The sequence below is a fragment of the Myotis davidii genome, unplaced genomic scaffold (genome assembly GCF_000327345.1).
Source record: "Myotis davidii unplaced genomic scaffold, ASM32734v1 scaffold266, whole genome shotgun sequence".
NCBI classification, from domain to species: domain Eukaryota; kingdom Metazoa; phylum Chordata; class Mammalia; order Chiroptera; family Vespertilionidae; genus Myotis; species Myotis davidii.
The window spans coordinates 4,678,276-4,697,142 of NW_006300032.1; the positions used below are offsets into that span (position 1 = coordinate 4,678,276).

Consider the following 18,867-nt stretch of genomic DNA (forward strand, 5'->3'; position numbering starts at 1 on the left):
TGTGAGAGAGAACATTGATCGGTTGCCCTCCTTACATGCCTCTACCTGGGAATTATATACCCACAAACTTTCGGTGTACAGTACGATGCTCAAACCAATTGAGCCACACCAGCCTGGGCAGGAGGTTTGACTTTGATACTGAATATTGAGCACATATCAAAGAGCTGGAGATAGCTGAAAAAACCTATATATAAAACTTTAACAATTGTGAATTTTGTTTCAATTAATATAATTAGAAGTGTTAAAAGATAAACTGAGGGCCCTGGCTATGTGGCACAGTGGTTGGAGCATTGTCCCGTACACCAAAAGGTTGTGGGTTTGATTCCCAGTCAGGGGCATATGGGAGGCAACCGATTGATGTTTCTCTCTCTCTCTCTCTTGCCCCATTCCTCTTCTTTCTAAAAATCAATACAAACATCCTTGGGTGAGGATTAAAAAAAATAAAGAAAAAATAAACTGAGGCATATTCAGATTTTTAAGAGTTTATTTGAGCAAATAATTTAATTCAGGCAGCTCCAAACTGCAAGTGGTGAGGAGCTCTCTACTGCAGAAGATAAGGGCAGAGTTTATAGAGAAGACACAAAGTAAAGCAAGGAAGTTTTTGCTTGTCTGTAGCTTAGGTGGTTACATTATCTGGGAAAGCCTCGTTGGCTTTTGTGATTGGTTGTTCTTAATCCAGAGGCATTTATAGGAATTAACTCCGCCTTAGTTTTCCATTTGCCACCAAGGCATTAGAGCCACCTCTGTCTAATGGCCTCCTTCTGTGGTTACCTTAACAGTAGTGGTCGTTATTCAGTCCATTCCAACTCAAAACCTTTATTGAGCATCAATTAACATGTAAGAAAAAGCCTATTCCGCTGAAACCGGTTTGGCTCAGTGGATAGAGCGTCGGCTTGCGGACTGAAAGGTCCAGGTTCGATTCCGGTCAAGGGCATGTACCTGGGTTGTGGGCACATCCCCAGTAGGAGATGTGCAGGAGGCAGCTGATCGATGTTTCTCTCTCATCGATGTTTCTAACTTTCTCTCTCCCTTCCTCTCTGTAAAAAATCAATAAAATATATTTAAAAAAGCCTATTCCAATAAATTTACAAATTAGTGGTGTATAAGGCAGCCAGTTAAAAATCCTATTCAAACAACGACCTACACAACAGTATGGTGGGTAGAGAAATAGTCCTGCCTGAAGAAGGAGTCTGGGAAGGCCTCTGGAAGAGGTGGGATTGGGACTGGTAAATACAGGAGCAAGAATGGCATACTAGATAGAAGAAACAACATGCTTAAGTAGTGGCTTCTAAGTGAGATGCGTTTGGGAAGACTCACACGATAAATGCAATTGTGGTAGGAAAGAGGGCTAGAAAATAGGAGCCAAATCGTGGAAGGCAGTTTTTAATTTTAGGTGTGTAGTGTCATCTTATTAAAGGTTTTGATTTTAGGGGAGTAATGATGTAATACAAAGTCACTGACTACAGGTGAGGCAGATGCAAGGGAGGCTGAGGAGGCTTGTAGCCTAGTGTTTCCTAACCTTCCCTGATGATACCCATCAGCTGGGAGTGTTTTTAAAAATACAGACTCTCTGCCCCATTCCAGCACCACTGAATCCAACTATTTCCAGGGGAAGAGACCTAGAAAGTCAAATCTTAAATGAATGCCTCACATGATTTTTATTTTAAGGTGACGGGAAACAATTTTAGGCGATTTTAAGAGTCAGGTTTTGAATTCTTTGAACTTTTATGTTTGTAAAAATACCTTAATTTAAAAAGTCATGGGTGTCCAATTTTTTAGAAAGCATTTAAATTTTTAGAAAGAAATAGCACTTTATATTTGTCCCCTTTTTTGTCATTGCCTTTCTGTTTTTTTTAATTGTATTTGTTACCTTTTGGGTTCTCATTTCAACTTCAAATATTTGGACATTTTTTTCTCCCTCTAACTTCCCTCCTCCTTGCCTATCTCCCCTGGAAACCCAGCCATTAATATTTCCAAAACAATGGCCACAATGTAAGTTTCTGAGTTGATTTGTGTGTGGGTTTGGGGTAGAAAAAATAGCTTCTAGGAGATAGAGTAGAAGCCCGGACATAGACAACTTCCTTTTCTTTGTCAATATTTCCTAAGTGAAAATTGTTGAGAGAAGTATATGACTTCTTGCCTCACTTAGTTTTCGATTTCTCTTAGGTTTTTCTTCACAGTTCAGAGCTACGAGAGGAAGTTGGGCCAAGTTCATTTGTTACTTTTAGGCTAAACTGAATGGCTTATTGCAGCCAGGAAAGTAATTTATAAGTTACCAACTACAAAATGGCCCGTTTACATTTTTATAGTACTAACACATTTTAATTAATCTAAGAAGCCCTGGATTGTACCATTATTTTATGTACTACTTAAAAAAATATCAGCCATCAATCTTAACTCTTACATAATGCTAAGATGCCATGTGATTGAGACATTCCCTCTTTCTGAGATTTTAACGTGAAAAAAAGTGGTCATCTTTAGAGTATCTATGAAGTAGGATGTTTCTTCTGCTGTTTTAGCCAGGCTGACTTTATAAAATAATGTTATATTCTCTACAAGAGGGGGGGAAATAGGGATATATATGCATTCTTGAAAAATGACCAACTTGTGGTCTTGAAAAATGTATGCTAAAAACAGCAGGACTTCTGGGAAAAAATAGGATCCTGAGAGACCACTCATCCATAAAGTACTAACAAAAACAGTAGTCATCTTAATAAAAATTCTTGCACATTTTTAAGAGATACATTAACTTTCTCCCCCCCCCTTTTTTTTATTGATTTCAGAGAGGGAAGGAGGAAGGGAGAGAGAGTGAGATAGAAATGTTGTGAGAGAGATACATCAATCAGTTGCTTCCTATATGTGCCCTGACTAGGGATCGAACCTGCAACCTAGGTATGTGCCCTGATGGTATGAATTGAACCTGAGACCTTCCTGTTCACAGACAACGCTCCAACTAACTGAGCCATACCAGCCAGGGCTACATGAACTTTCTAATAAATATTCCAATAAACATAGGTCATCACATTTTTAAAAAAATGGTGAGCCCTAGTTGGTTTGGCTCAATGGATAGAGCGTCAGCCTGTGGACTGAAGGGTCCAAGGTTCAATTCTGGTCAAGGGCACATGCCTGGGTTGCAGACTGGATCACCAGTAGGGGGCATGCCGGAGGCAGCCGGCCAATGATTCTCTCTCATCATTGATGTTTCTATCTCTCTCTCCCTCTTTGAAATCAATAAAAATATATATTTTTTAAAAATGTGAAAGCCTGATGGAAAAACGATGTTAAGAAAGAGTTAAAACTGATGAGTAATGTTGCAGAGGCAAAATGCTTACAGATCTTAGAGAGCCAAGCAATAAGCACACACAAAGACAGGACACATGGCCAGATTGAGCCTAGAGGAAGCATGTGGGGCTATCTGGTATCACAAAAAGTATAAATATAGTATTAACTACAGGCCCGGTGGGATCCCTCAGCCTGGCCTGCAGGGATCTGGCCGAAACCGGCCCAGTGCACACGGATTTGTCCAGGGTGTGTCTGGCCTATCTTGCCCAGTCCCCATCAGCGGGACCCCAGCAGCAAGCTAACCTACTGGTCAGAGCGTCTGCCCCCTGGTGGTCAGTGTGTGTCATAGCGACTTGTGGGATGGTCGGACACTTAGCTTATTAGGCTTTTATCATATAGGATATTCTATGGTTGGAATCGTGGACTTTGTACCTGTTGCCATTATGCAGTGATGCAAAACATTGAAGTACTGGGGGGAATATCTCATAAACCAAAGCAACTTGAATAGTATACTTTAATTATTACCCTAATTATCATTTGGTATGAGCTAGTTTGGTTACGGAAATGTGCATTATAGCAGAATAGATTGAATTCTGTCAAGTGCTCTATATTTCTTTTATTCTATTCGTCAGTTTTTCTGATGTTCATATCTCCTTGTTATAACTGCCCCAGTCTTCAGTGATTACTTAATCTCTGCTTCTGCAGCACAAGTTATATGTACTACTCATTTGGCTTTTAAAATACGTCAATTCATTTTTCTTTTTTGCCTTCCTGCTAATCTATAAGGCCATCATTGATGTATTCTACAAATAGGTAGCATTATGCCAGGGCATTTTGATTATAGGTTTTACACATAAGCCATAGTATTATCTATTGTATTACCTACCTTTCATAGGTAATGACTTTCTGATAACATGCACAAAAGTCAAATGTGGGAATGCTAAGCAATAGACTTCCATGTCGCATGCTCTTCCAGAAAGCTAAAGAATATAAAATCTCTAATAACACCTTGTCTTTAGAATATTGTATTGATATTTCTATCCTTCTTCCCATATTCTTTAATTTTATACCTTCACAATTGAGCAAAGTCTCCAAGAATTGAGCTCAGTGGGCATCTAGTCAAGGCAGAAGAGTCAACACTTTGGGCATGCATGATATTTTCTTTGCTCACTTGTATTTTGTATGTGATATTCAGGTATATATTGGTACTTTGATGTTTTGTCTTTCCTCCCTTTAATGAAATATATAATACCATTTACATATTGAGTGATGACACTGTGCCAGTACTGCAGAGTAGCAGAGACTGAAGTCTGAAAGTCAAAGTTAGGAATATGATACTAGTATACAGTTATCAGTGTATGATTGAAAGCATGAGTTGTTCAAAAGTTAATCTATGATTTTGGTCAACTTTTGGGTTTAGGCAAATTAGCAATTCTTGGAAATTGAAGACAGTATATTTCTAATATTTTCATAATTATACAAATAAGCAAGTTTGATATGAGGCTTGGAATATTTATACCAAAGAAGAGAACATTTTAAGGAAAACAGAGTAGTAGGCAAGGATGAGATATTAGGAAAGATAGTTTTTGAAAACTATAGAGAAAGTAAGCTCAGGGTAATGGTTTTAAAAATAGGAGGAAATAAGGAAGATGATTATAAGAGGCTAATGAGTAGTTAGTAAGGACATTTGAGAAGGATTTGGGGTATGATGTGTTTTGTCTTTGTTTTTATCCATTATTATAGAATGTAGATAAATGGCTATAGGTAGTAGATCAGAATCCTTAATTTTTGCTTTAACTTTACAAAAGCATTCTTCAATCATTTTATATTCTAGCTGCTCAGTTTATTTACTCACGGCGTGACAAACCTGTTGAGCCTGTAGAAGAATGTGATTATGAAGATCTGAAAGAATCCTCCAGTTCTCTTTTGAACCATCAGCTAAGTGAATTTGATCAAGGTATAGTAAAAGTAGTCTGTGTTTTTTATCTGAAAATGATTAATAACCAGTATACCAGAACGTCAGTTTTATTGTGACTGTTCATGATAGTGATTGTGGGTAGTATTAGTATAAATGTATCTTATATTTTGAAAGGATATACATTTTATTAAGTATATTTTGTTAATGTATGGTTAACTGTATATTTGAAAATTGATTGTGTGGCTGTTACTTAGTAACTGGAATTTTTATTGAAATCTTCACCTGATCTTCTTAAGAGAGAAAGTTCAATGATTTGTTTTCTTTTAGTAATATTTATTGTTTCACATGCTCTATCTATGTAGAACTTATGATTAGATTATAGAAGTTCATTTCTTTACAAAACATTGGGTTCCAGAGGCTGTTTTTGTTGGTTTGTTTTTTAAATTTTAAGTTCAAAGTAACACTATACAAGTGTCCTGATGGGTCATATCCATGTAAATCAAGTGTCAAGATAGAACTCATAAATGGTAATGACATTGGTTCTGAATTTGCATCTTTAGAATTCTCTTAAACATTTTAACAAAGATATTTGTATTTAGGCTTTCCTGTATTTTAAATAAATTTTAAACATGACATTATTTCAAAGATATCGCTCAAGCTGTAGATTGATGAACAGTGTAGCAGAACTAAGGTGGCCAGGTATAATAGTAAAACCATCTGTTGGTAGTAAGCAAGGCTGAGCTGATTTGTTCTTTCTCTATGAATGTGAATTTGTTCTACAAATGTTTATAAATTGAAAATTGAAATGTAAGAATCTCAGAGCTGATCAGAAAAATGGGTAGAAAGAACAAATATACAAATTTAGAAAGCAGAAAGGAAAACAGCAGATATAAAATAAAAAATTTATCAACTGCAAATACATTTAATAATCTGTATAAAAGTTTGTAGAAGAGTTGCTATACAAACTCTTTAATAGTATTTGTATATGTATGTATTTTTAGGTAAAGATACTTTTAAAAATATATTTTTCAGTTGATTTTTTTAGAGAGAGAAGAAGGGAGAGGGAGAGAAACATTGATGTGAGAGAAAAACATTGAATGGTTGCCTCCTGTAGCATCCCAACTAAGAATTGAACCTGAAACCTGGGTATTTGCCCTGACTAGGAATTGAACCGGCAACGTTTCAATGCTCGGGACGATGCTCAACCAACTGAGCCACCTCAGCTAGGGCTGATTGTATATTTGAAGAAAGCGTGATAGTTGTCTTTGTGGGGTGAGAGGGTAGGAGTAGAGTAGAAGTCTTATACTTTTTCTCCTGTGCTTCAGAATGATTAAGACGGTACGAAATTCAAAGTTTATTTGAGAATGGAAGTTAGCATCATTCCCATCTGACATATGTAATGGCATGATAATGATAATATTGATTGTAGCTATGCTTTACTAAATGCTTTCCAAGTACTATTCTAAATGTTGTTCAGGTATTATTGCATTCAATCTTCACAGCAACCTGTGACATTTTAATATTAGGTTGTCTTGCCCATTTTTAAAGATTTTAGTTGGTGAGAGAAAACTAAAGTTAGCCTAAAAGAAAACTTAAAGTAGTAGTAATTTAAGAAATTTTAAGAAATATACTTAGTGATTAACTGGGTTCATTAACAAGTTAGAAATATTTTTACACCTGCCTCTCCCTTGTACACATGTAAAACATCATCATCATTTAAAGTAGATATTAATGTATACAATTTACAGTTTTTTCAAGCATTAGTTATTGTTATTTAGGAGACATTTCTTACAGTGATTTGTTAATGAAATTGTTCCTTTGATAGAGAAGATAGGTATGTTTGGGTAAAAATATAATCATTATAAGTAAGTTGTAGAGGAAAAAGGAGAGTTGAACCGTCCTACTATAATTTCAAATTCTTTCAGGCTTGAAGATTAAGGGTTCTTTCATGACACCATTTAGCCTAGCTTTTAATTATTGCTGTCTGTTCTAGCTCGTCTTTATTCATGCCTTGATCATATGAGAGAGGTATTTGGAGATGCTGTGCCAGATGACATATTGATTGAAGCAGTTCTGAAGAACAAGTTTGATGTGCAGAAGGCTTTGTCAGTGGTTCTGGACCAAGATAAAATGCAGAAATTGAAGGTCAAGAATGAAGGAGCAATATCTACAGGAAAGATAGCAAAAGGTATGCTTTTACTTGTTCTCTTTTAGTTGTTTTACAGTTAACGTTTTAAAAGAGGCTTTGATTTGTTTGAGCTGTTAAGGAAAATGGGCAGAAAAGTTTGCATGTTACAATAACTCATTTGTTTTTCTAGTTTGTGAAATTTTAAGCTGAGTGCTGTGTTCCCTCTGTCAAAGCCTTTTTTGCCTCTCTGCTTGCTTTCATAACTAACAGGATATAGGGGAAATAAAGTCCTATTAAAAACAAGACACTTGCCTTTTGGTAGTAACTTAGAGAGCTTTTAAATTACTCTTGTTTTTTAACTCTAATGGTTCAGGAGATGGAAATTAATAGCTTGACAATGTAAAAAAATCCCTTTATGCTTATAGTATTTATAAAAGCAATTTAGTTTTTATTTAACCACTTAACTGCCATGATATTTTTAATTTAATTTAAAAAGGTCCGCTGCTTGCGTCTATAGATGCTTATGGCGTAAAAATGGTTAAACATCATACATATAATTATACTACTCTTGCATTTATAGCCAGATGTTTAATTTTAAGTTTGTAGAGTTTGTGATTAAATTTGGAATTTAGTCGACATAAGAAGGGAACTGAGATACTTTTATAGTAACTGGTATGAGATATTGTCAGTAGGAACATAATGATTTGTTAATGGGTTGAATATTTACTAGTACTGTAAGCTGAGGACTAGATTTTTGCCACAACAAAGTTATATGTAGTCTGCTACCATTCAGTAAGGGTGGTTTTTGTTTTCTTTAAATTTTTTAAAAAATTTTGTGGTAAGTACTTTTAACTAACCAAGTATGACAATGAATACAAACTGTAATATGTCATCTATATCAATAGTTTATCCCAGATCGTTGTAGAATTTAAATTATAGGATGATGTTTGCTTGTTTTTAATACATTAATACAGAAGATGAGCCTACTACTTTCCATTGGTTTTTAAGACATTTTGAATTTGAGACATTCCTGACTATAATTTAAATGTTAAAAACCTCACATTATAAAATTTATGGAAATTAGAACATTAATTAGCTTGGTACTTACTTGTATATGTCAATGAACAAAGTAGGAAGGTCACTTTGGATAGTTAAATGAAGGAAAAATTCTCTAATTTTTAGAGTGTTCACTTTTTATTAAATAATGATCAATTATCACTTTATTCATGTCATAATCTAAGATGCATTTAGTAATTAATGCCTTATTTCATGTTTCCTTTTGGTTGCTGTGACTGTCTTCTGCATATGTGAACCTATTCATCTGAAAATTAATGGCTCTTGTAAGGTAAGGAGTCTTATTATCTTACTCTGAAGTTTCAGCTGATAATGTTCAAAGCTCTTGTCCTCAGTCTGCAAATCATTTGGATTGCAGTAGCAAACCATTTGATCTTTCTGGTCCAGTAGCAAAATGTGGATTATACCATAATTCCTCAGTTGTACCAAGTCACTTTTTACTCCATAAAAAAAAGAAACTTGACAGGCCTAAAAGTGAAAAGAAACTAGAATCATGTAAGTTAACAAAAGAGCTGTCACTGGCTGAACTAATGGATGATATGCCAAGAGATTCTTTTAAAAGTCAGCCACCTGTCCGATTATCATCCACAGATAGTCTGGAAAGTCTACTTTCAAAGAATCTAGATGCCAATTTGTTAGGACCTCATGCATCTGAATCTGTTCCCAAAGATGATTCTGCTTTCAAAGGAATTCCAGATTTAAAATCCTTAATGATTAAGAACACGACACCGAATAACTCTTTATTTATTCAAAATAATTCACTACCTGATTTGCAAAACATTCCAGTACTAAGCAGTTTAGAAAGTTTAAATAATCCTTTGCCCCTGACTAGCTCATTGGAAAATACGGCTCTTGATAATTCAAACGCTCATAAAATGACTGAAGTTGGAAACATTTCTTCAGTTGAACAAAGTGCGAAGAATTGTATTTTAAAAAACGACAATTTGCAGTTTTTCCAATGTGGAAGTCCATCCCTAGCTGAACTGTTTCAGGACCACAAAGAAAACAATCCAACCCAATGCTGTACTTTATCTGATCTTTGTAACCAGTCATCTGCCAGTTTGGGATCCTTTCCCCTATCACAACTAGCAAATCGGTGTATGTCTTCAACTGGAGTATCAGAATTAACAGGATCTCTGTCATCTTTGGCATTTCATAAAACTCCTACGAGAGACTTTGAGAATTTATCACTTTCTGATTTGATTGCAGAAACGATTGATATAGACAGTGCTCAGAATAAGAAAGATTCCTTTAAGCTCAGTTTATCTGAAATGAGGTCACCTGAAATAGATTCAAATATTGACCTTAGTATTCTTATAAAAACTTCAGATTTTGTCCCAAAACCTGTAGTAGACCAATCAATTGCTCCAACACCAGGATCTAAAGTTCTGAGTTCGAAGCTAGGGAAACATTCCATTTCTGCTAAGGATAGTAAGAAAAACAGTAAAGGCTCTGTGAGTAGGAAACCACCTTTTTCTCTATCATGGACCAAGGCCCTTGCTGCTAGACCTTCAGCTTTTGCTTCAACACTATGTCTTCGTTACCCATTGAAAAGCTGCAAGCGACGCACCCTTGACCTTTATAAGACTTTTCTTTATAATAGACAAGTTCAAGACATAAAGGACAAAGAAATAAGTCCTCTTATAGCAATAACACCATTTGACTTCAAATCAGCATCTCCTGATGACATTGTAAAAGCTAATCAGAAGAAAGTGTTCACTAGAGAATAGTCACGAAAGGAAAGCTTGATCACTGCTGTAGAGCGTTTCATTTTAAAGAGATTGAAAGTCTTTATAGGATGACTTTATAGTATGAATATAAGTTGTGATTTTTATATTAAAATTGTCTTACGTTGATAAGTTTAGTTGTATGAATTTTTGCACTGAAATTTCGTTTTTACTCTATCTTTTTAAAATGATAATTGGCTTTATTTAAGTTGATAGCTTATACGGGGTGTATGTTTACAAATTGCATATGAAAACTTGATATTGTGAAATCAGACCTCAGATACAATATTTTTGTTTGAAGCATTGAACTTTTTTTACAAGGAGACATTTTCTTTTATAAAATACTTTTGTGCTTTGTTCTTAAATAAAATGCTACCAATTAGGATTATTATAGTTTAGTGATGAAGGTTTTTCTTACATGTGGCATAGCATAGCTGAGTCAGAATTACATTTTAAAATATCAGTGGTATCATTCCAAGTTTCATTATTTTTCTGTAGGTGAAACTAAAATTTTTCTATTAGAAAAATCTTTAAATTCCTGACTTTTCAGAATACTGTGGAGGTTGTTGAAATACATTTTTGATGAAAATAAAATGAAAATTCTTTAAGGGACCATGTAAATATTGAGGTTGAATTACTACATAAAGTATTTTTATATATTTTCAAAACTATTTGTCCTAAATGCATACTTCAAAATAAATATATAGAAAATTTTTAAGTATGGTTGTATGTTCTTTGAATAGATAATTTTATCAGATCTCTCTAACTTTTTTACCATAAGTAATGAAGTGTGGAGTTTTCCTCTTTGCTACTGATAGCTTTGCATGCTAAGTTTCAGCAATGGCAGACCAAGTAAGAGCTCTTCTGGACAGAACAAGTATGTAATTCTTTCCTCAAAGCAGTTTTTTTACCTAGCAATCAGAATCACTGGGGGAATTTTTTTAGAACTTGGCTTCACTTGAGACGTGGTCAGCGCCTCTCTGAGGGATGGCATTTGGGGATGTATATTTTCAAAATAGTCCCTATGTGATTCTGATATGTTACTTCTGCTGAGGAACTACTGCCTTAGAGAAATAAATAAGTAGAATGAAAGGAATTAAAAATGCTTAGAATAATATCTGACCAACTTGAATTCACAATTCATATTTACTAGTAATCAGGGATACCAAGGAAAATTGCTAAGTAGAAATAATTATCTTTTACATAAGAGGATGCTGGTATTATTGATATTTCTTAAAGAAAAAATAGTATTTAAAATATCATGTCTTAATGAAAATGAAATAAGTAGCTGACCTTTTACCAGGAAAAATATATTTTTCTCTGGCAGCTGCTTTTAATAATTTTTTTTTTGTATTTCTAGTTTCTATTTATTTGCATAATGACATTCCAGTCTTTTTAACAATGTATGATGTTCTTATATTCACTGTTTGGTGGGAACACTTAAGCCAACATTGTCTTTATAGTTCTTGACCAAACACTTTCTTGTGATGTCTTAAGGTTTTATTTTTAATTACATATTTCAGTGCACATCATGCTTTTTAGGAGATCATATAAATCATATTTTATGATTGATTTTAAAGTTTGAATTACCCCAGATGCTGATTTTGTAGTCTTGGACCTTGATCAAACATTTTTACAATTTTGAACTTTTAGTATATGACTCATCAACTGGATTTATGTATAGGCAGTCTCCAATTTAGAAGTGAATTGTGTTCTAAGAGTTTATTTGGAACTGACAATAATTCCTGATAGAGTTAGTTAGTGCTACATATGTGGTCCACTTTGCACATGAATCCACAAATACTTTTTGAACTCATATTGAGTTGAACTGCGTGTACCTTCTTTTAAACAAACCAATTTTCAAGTAGGAAATACAATAACTTTTAAGTCACATAGATCTTACAATGTGAACGAAATGTCCCTTTGTTGGCTGGTTAGGATTATAATTACCATTTATAAGATTATTTTAAGGGGAAAATTCTATATTACAGGGTGATAGGGAAGGCAAGGAATTTTTAATGTCTCCCTATTTTTTTTTACTTGTCGTGGCTACTAGTCAGGTGTGTCCATGGTATGCATTTGCCCTGTTGACGAGGTAAATGTCACTGTCTTGAGATTCAGAGGGTGGAACCAAGATGCTCCACCCTTCCCCTCTTGGCCGTTAGCCCTTGGAAAAGAGACAAGGGCCTGCTTGTTCATGGAGACACTGCTAGTGATAATGATTGCTCCACTAAAGGCATGTTCTGCACCGACGGCTGTCTTGGTAGCTCAGGTGCAGGTATGCTGACTGTTTTTGTTTATTTTCCAGATCAAATATCAATTTTGAGATGCAAAGCCATTTTTATTTGCATTATGATCAAGTACATTAATATTTTACTTTAGGAATAGAAATAATACTGTAATTACATTCTAAATGATATAAAATACAAAAGACATTTAAAAATGACCATTTTACTCTTAATTTCTTGTGTCTTTTAAAAGATCATAGATGTCCTGTCCTATTGCATTCTAAAGTCTTTAGTTGGCTTTTTTGGTTATGGTTCTTACCATTGATTGCTAAGAACTAGTGTTTCATTTCTGCACAGAACATTTTGCTGAACTTCCTATTTTGTTTTATCTCTTTCTTTATTTCCTATTAACAAAACTGGCATCTTAACCTCTTTTTCTCCTTTTGGCTTTAAATCCTTCTTTCTTGACCTTTCCTTCACCTTTTTTTTTTTTTAATCATATAAGTAGTAATAATGATTCTCAGTATTTAATTTTTAGTATTCAGTGGGAGGTCATGCAACTAATTGTCACACCAAAGATAAAATTAATACAGTGCATTTCTGATTATTTACCTTTTAAATTGACCCTGAATCCCTGTGTGGCCCATTGCAAATAAACAAGTACACAGTGTATATTCAGGAGGGACTATGTATCAGTTTTCTGTTTCTTGCTCACACAAGTATATATTTGGTTATAAAATCAGTTTTGTGGTAGCTTAGAAATTTTCTGTTACATAGATAAAGAAAGATAATGTTGACTAGATAGACATAGATATGAATATCTTTATTAGGTTTATTTTATAGTTATATAAGGCTCAGTGTATATAGTTGTATATTGTATTTTTTAGTTTTTAGGGTATAAAAAGACTTGTCACTTCTTGAGTGTATGTGTTCATTTTTGTAAAAGTTACATAGAAATAATGATAATTCTGAGGTTTTCTTAAGTGTGAAAACATACCATAATTTATTGATTAGAATTTTTTATATAAGCTTAATATTTTAGAATGGTATTTTAATAATTTATGTTTCTGTAAACATATTAGAAAACAAACGGCCTTATTGTGCAGAATTTCTTGTAAGATATTCGTCATTTAGACTTCTTTCAAAAAGATAAAATTATATACATTTTTACTTTTTTAAAAAAATATATTTTATTGATTTTTTACAGAGAGGAAGGGAGAGAGATAGAGAGTTAGAAACATCGATGAGAGAGAAACATCGATCAGCTGCCTCCTGCACATCTCCTACTGGGGATGTGCCCGCAACCCAGGTACATGCCCCTGACCAGAATTGAACCTGGGACCCTTCAGTCCGCAGGCTGATGCTCTATCCACTTAACCAAACCAGTTTTGGCTACATTTTTACTTTTTAAGACTTACATAGAAACACTATTAGAGGTTATGGTGAATATGAGCAATGTACTTGTAAAAATGGCAGTAGAAGGTAAAAGAATTGATATAGTATACATTTCTGGTGTTGACATGCCTGGTTTATATTATATGACTTAAAGGAAAACATCATTTAGTTGTAGGAGATATACCAAGTTGAACAAAGATATGATTCTTAACTCTAAAGGGTGGGGAATTTGAGTACTAAACACACAATTATATTTATTACAGTGTGGCATACATACATTACACTGTTCAAAGCTGACGTCTTTGCCTTCCTGGTCCAAGATGCTACCAGTTCCTCTGTTTCCTATCTTTATTGGTAGTCTTACCATCTTCCAGTTGTTTAGACCAGAAATCTAGCTAAGATAATCCTTGATTTCTCTCCTTCATTTACTTCTTATAACTATTACCAGTCCTATTCTTTCTGCTTTACAAATAAGTAAGTATATGTATGTACATATACAGTTGATTGTCATTTGTGTAGTTATATTTTGTAAAGTCATAAATTAGTGAACACTGAATGAAATGTGTGAATACTGAACCATTGCTCCTACAGGGTTAGGTTCCTATGATTGGTCACAACATTTTTGTCAAACAATTTAATACATAATCTTATTTTATATATCTGTTTCAAGATACTTTATTTAATATAAATTGTTTATATGTTTTTGGTTCATTAACTTTGGAAGGCAGCTATGCTCACCACTATACCACCAACGCGGTTCATTAACTTTGAACTCATAGCCAGTAACACTGTAACTCTTGCCTGAACAAAGGATACCTAACACATCTTGTATTCATCAGGCCCATCATAGCTGCCTTGATCTTGGGGACACTAAATAGTGCTTTAGCACTACTCTTGGAGGCCATTTTAAACAGCAAAATTACAAACTAAAATCACAGTGCAAAAAACGTGGCGCTATCCAGTCATGAAAAGGATACTTGTGTACAGTGCGAGAGCTGAAACAGGCACAGTGTTACCCTGTGGGACCTCAGCTGGGAAGGTCAAATATTTTGTTCCTTTGCACTTGTCTCTGAGTGACTGTGAAAGTGCCCCAGGTGACTGTAGGGTTACAAATAAAATTTTAGCGAGTAGGTGAATTAGCACATTTGGAATCTGTGAATAATGAGTATTTACTGTATGTTTTTCAACTCACTATTCTCTGTCCTTATTGCTGTGTCTTCTCATAAAGCCCCTTAGCTTTGGACAAAGTTACTAAGACATTTAACTGGTTTCTTCTCAGTTTATTTCCGCCAAAACACTTACCGTACTTTTCAAAATATAGCTTTAATTTTCTATTCCCTTGTATACATGTTTTAAATTATATGACCTTTAATGAACTGGTTTCCGTTTGTGTGCACTCTACCCAAACCCACCTAAGAACACCTGAGTTTTCTCTGCTTTTCACCCTCTCTCTCCCACCATTATTTCTCTCCTCCTGACTAATTGCTCTTTAGGTTGTAATTTGCATATCACTTTACTCCCAATCTTGTGGTAGGGAAACCTTCATATGTACCTGTATTTCACTGTATTCCTTTTATACTCCCCCCATATAAGTAGTCCCTTTCCTTTGTAACCCTGCTTTATTTTTCGTCACATCACTTGTATCATCTGCCATTGTGTATGTGTGTGTACAGTTGCCTTGTTTATTATGTCTCCCCACTGCAAGGATTTCATCTTTTCTCTGCTGTATTCCCAGCTTAGAATATGTCCACATAAATGTAGGAAAGAAAAAAGTCTCACCCCTGTACAGTTTCACAGTCTTGTTCCCCATAGGAAGCTATAAACAAATCTGTAAGCAAATTATTTCTTTATTCTTCTAGAAACTTGACTTGCATATTATATATATATACTAGCGGCCCTGTGCATGAAATTTGTTCACTGGGGGGGGGGGGGGTTCCTCAACCTGGCCTGCCCCCTCTCCCAGTCCAGGAGCCCTTAGTGGCGGAAGGCGACCCAGCAATAAGAGGAAGGCGACACCCCCATCACAGCTCTGCTGCTGCCACTGCTGGCAGCGCAAGCATTGGCCGGCCCTGTTTACCTGAGCTTTGGGTGGCTGGGGGGCGTGAGGGGACTCGGGGACTCCAGAGGCAGGTGAACAGAGCAGCTGGGCCCGCCTTGCCGTGCGCCTGCTGCCCCAGAGGGGCTGAGGGGACTGGGCGCCGCCATCTTGTGGCTGTGGGTGCCATCATCTTGGAGGGCATGGCAGTCAATTAGCATATTCCCTCCTTATTGGCTGTGGGTGCCGCCATCTTGGAGGGCATGGCAGTCAATTAGCATATTCTCTCCTTATTGGCTGTGGGCTCCTTATTGGCTGTGGGCGGTGCCATCTTTGTGATGACGTGGGGGTCTATTACAGCCATGGGCAAACTACGGCCCGTTCGGCTGTTCTATCCGGCCCGCGGAGCCAAAAGAGCGGAGGGGTCTCTTGCTCTCCCCTCCACTCCTTCACCAGCAGCAGTGTTAATATGTATTAGTTCACACAAACACTCCATCCATGCTTTTGTTCCGACCCTCCGGTCCAGTTTAAGAACCCACTGTGGCCCTCGAGTCAAAAAGTTTGCCCACCCCTGGTCTATTAGCATATTATATAAGATGTGAACATACGTATATTTTTACATAAATGGGAGGATACCAGACACTTCTGTGTCTGCATCATTTATAATTTTTTGCCAACCTGATAATTAGAAAAAAATGTTCATTTATTTATATTTCTTTAATGAGTGAGGCTGACTGCTTTATCATATACTTAAATTATTTGTATTTCTTTTACTTGGAGCTATCTGTTCCTAATCTTTGCCCATTTTTTTGCTAGTTATATTTCATGACTTTTAGGAATGTGTGTATGTATTTTGTATATTTATATTTATGTATTTAATAATTCATCTTTTGTGATATACATGGAAAATAACATTTTCTGATTGCCATTTTCAAGGTCATTAGAAGACAAATTGTTAATTTTAATATATTTGAATTTATCAATCTTTCATAGGTTTTTGTTTCAAAGTTCCACTCTACTTTAATTTTTAAAAAATTATTTGTTTCTTCTAATGTGTTTGATAAGTTCATTTTTAGTTTTTAAAATATTTGAGCCTTTGATCCAGCTGTTTTTTCTCTCTTTATATTTTTTGTTAATCCTCACCCGAGGACATTTTTTCCTTGATTTTTTTTTTTATAGTTTAAAGCACAGCTAAACATCTGTATTTATTTACATTTTTCAAGCATACTATTTTTACAATAATGGATTAGAAGATTTACCTTAAACTAGACAATTACAGAATCAGATAACTTTTATTGACCACTTATTTTATAGTCATTTTACTAAATCAAAATTAGGAGGTCAATAACATTAAAAGGCACATATTCATATCAGAAAATACTTTTGAAAAAGCCATCTATTTACTGTTATGACATGCCATATATACAAAGGCATATTTATAGTGTCATAAAAGCAATTGCACAATGGGAGCAGGTAGAAGAGTTTCCCTTGATTTTTTAGGGAGAGTGGAAGGGAGGGGGAGAGACCAAGAGAGAGAGATATTGATGTGAGAGAGACACATCATGATTGCCTGCTGTACTGGCCATTCACGGCTGGCCGGGGTCGAGTCTGCAACCTAGATATGTGTCCATGACCTGAATTGAACCCAGGATCCTTTCAGTCTGCAGGCCGAAGCTCTATCTACTGAGGCAAACCTGCTAGAGCTCTCTTTATTTTTTTTTATAGATTTCCAGAGTTATTGCACATGGCTCTTCTTCCCATATGAGCTTTAGAAACAGCTTGTTGAGTTACTGCCAAAATTCAATTTTAATTTTTATTGAGATGTTTAATGTTATCAAAATATTTTTGGAGAAAAAATATACTGTCTTCATAGATGCAAAAGACTTTAGACATTACCCTGTTAAACAGGTTTTCTAGTATTGATTTAGTCTTGTAATATTAGAACAATCCTAATTGGTCATAATGGGTTATTCTTTTAATTTGATGAATCTTATTTGTTGATAAACTTTTTTTTAACTTCCATGGCTAAAAGTCTTTTTTTAAAAAGGGTTTAGGCCATTGCTAGCAAATAATGAAGACCTGTCTTGGGACACGGAGTGTACACCACCAGCAGTGTGGCTAGGTAGGAAAGACAAAACCATCATCCCCGAGCTTTGCAGCATTTTTAAACATCAGGTGGGGCAGGGGACAATATAAGTAGTTCTGAGAGGATTTACATTAGCTCTAGGGAGGGGCATGGGAGAGGGTAAATCAGTGCTAATTCTGGGAAAGGCCCAGCAAAGTCCACAAGGAAGAAGTGTCCTCTCGCTCTGCTGTAATTTTAATTTAGAACATCTCAGAATTTTTTTTTGTTATCGCTAATATTTTATTTAAGATTATTTTATCTTATAAAATTAATTTATAGCTATGTGGGTTATTTGTGATTTTTTAAGTAGAACATGTAGAAAGTTTTTCTTTATCCTTATATAACTTAAAGGGCATTGAAATTATTTCATTATAGGATTTATCCTTAATATTCTATGGTCAGTTTTGAAAATTTTAATTTTCTCAGAAAACCATACTCTTACACTTTGCTTCTCCTTTATTTCTCATAATTTTTGTTAATATTTTCAGTTCTTAGATAAGGTATTTACCTTTATACCTTTTATACTATATTTAAACTTCTATTAACTGAATTATTAACTTTAAACAGCTATTTAATGAGTCCTGGCTTTAAAAGTTGAACTCATCAGAGTTATACTTTCTCATACTTGACCTCTTCTCTCCCTTTTTCTCCTGATATTTTGTCATTTATTTATTGCCAAGATTACAGCATTTTCATTTAATTCTATACTCAAAATTTCTTTAGTTTTAAACCAACCATAGTTACTTTAATGTTGATTGATTCTCATGATTAGGCTTCTGTTTGTCTCTTGTTTGACATCTGGTTCAACCTCTCACCTCTCCTCCCCTAAAATATACATGTTTGAAATATTCAAGTTATTAAATATATGAAAATGATTCTGTGACCTATATTTGCATGTCATAAACGGAAGGCTTTGCAGACATTGCTGTACCATTTTCTATTATTGTATTGCTCC

General features: G+C 35.0%; 1 protein-coding gene across 4 annotated transcripts in view; it reads left to right on the top strand.

Moving 5' to 3' along the window:
- The window catches only part of HBS1L (HBS1 like translational GTPase), a 77,955-nt gene that overhangs the window by 10,335 nt on the left and 48,753 nt on the right, over positions 1–18,867 (top strand). For 2 of the 4 annotated variants that reach the window (XM_015572069.1, XM_015572067.1), the window contains exons 3-5: positions 5,117–5,239; positions 7,194–7,388; positions 17,835–17,909. In XM_015572069.1, coding sequence (XP_015427555.1) covers positions 5,117–5,239; positions 7,194–7,388; positions 17,835–17,909 — 393 coding nt within the window. Of the gene's footprint in view, positions 1–5,116; positions 5,240–7,193; positions 7,389–8,678; positions 10,257–17,834; positions 17,910–18,867 lie in introns of those variants that run through there. The other 2 variants (XM_006776208.2, XM_006776207.2) reach the window with 2 other exon arrangements.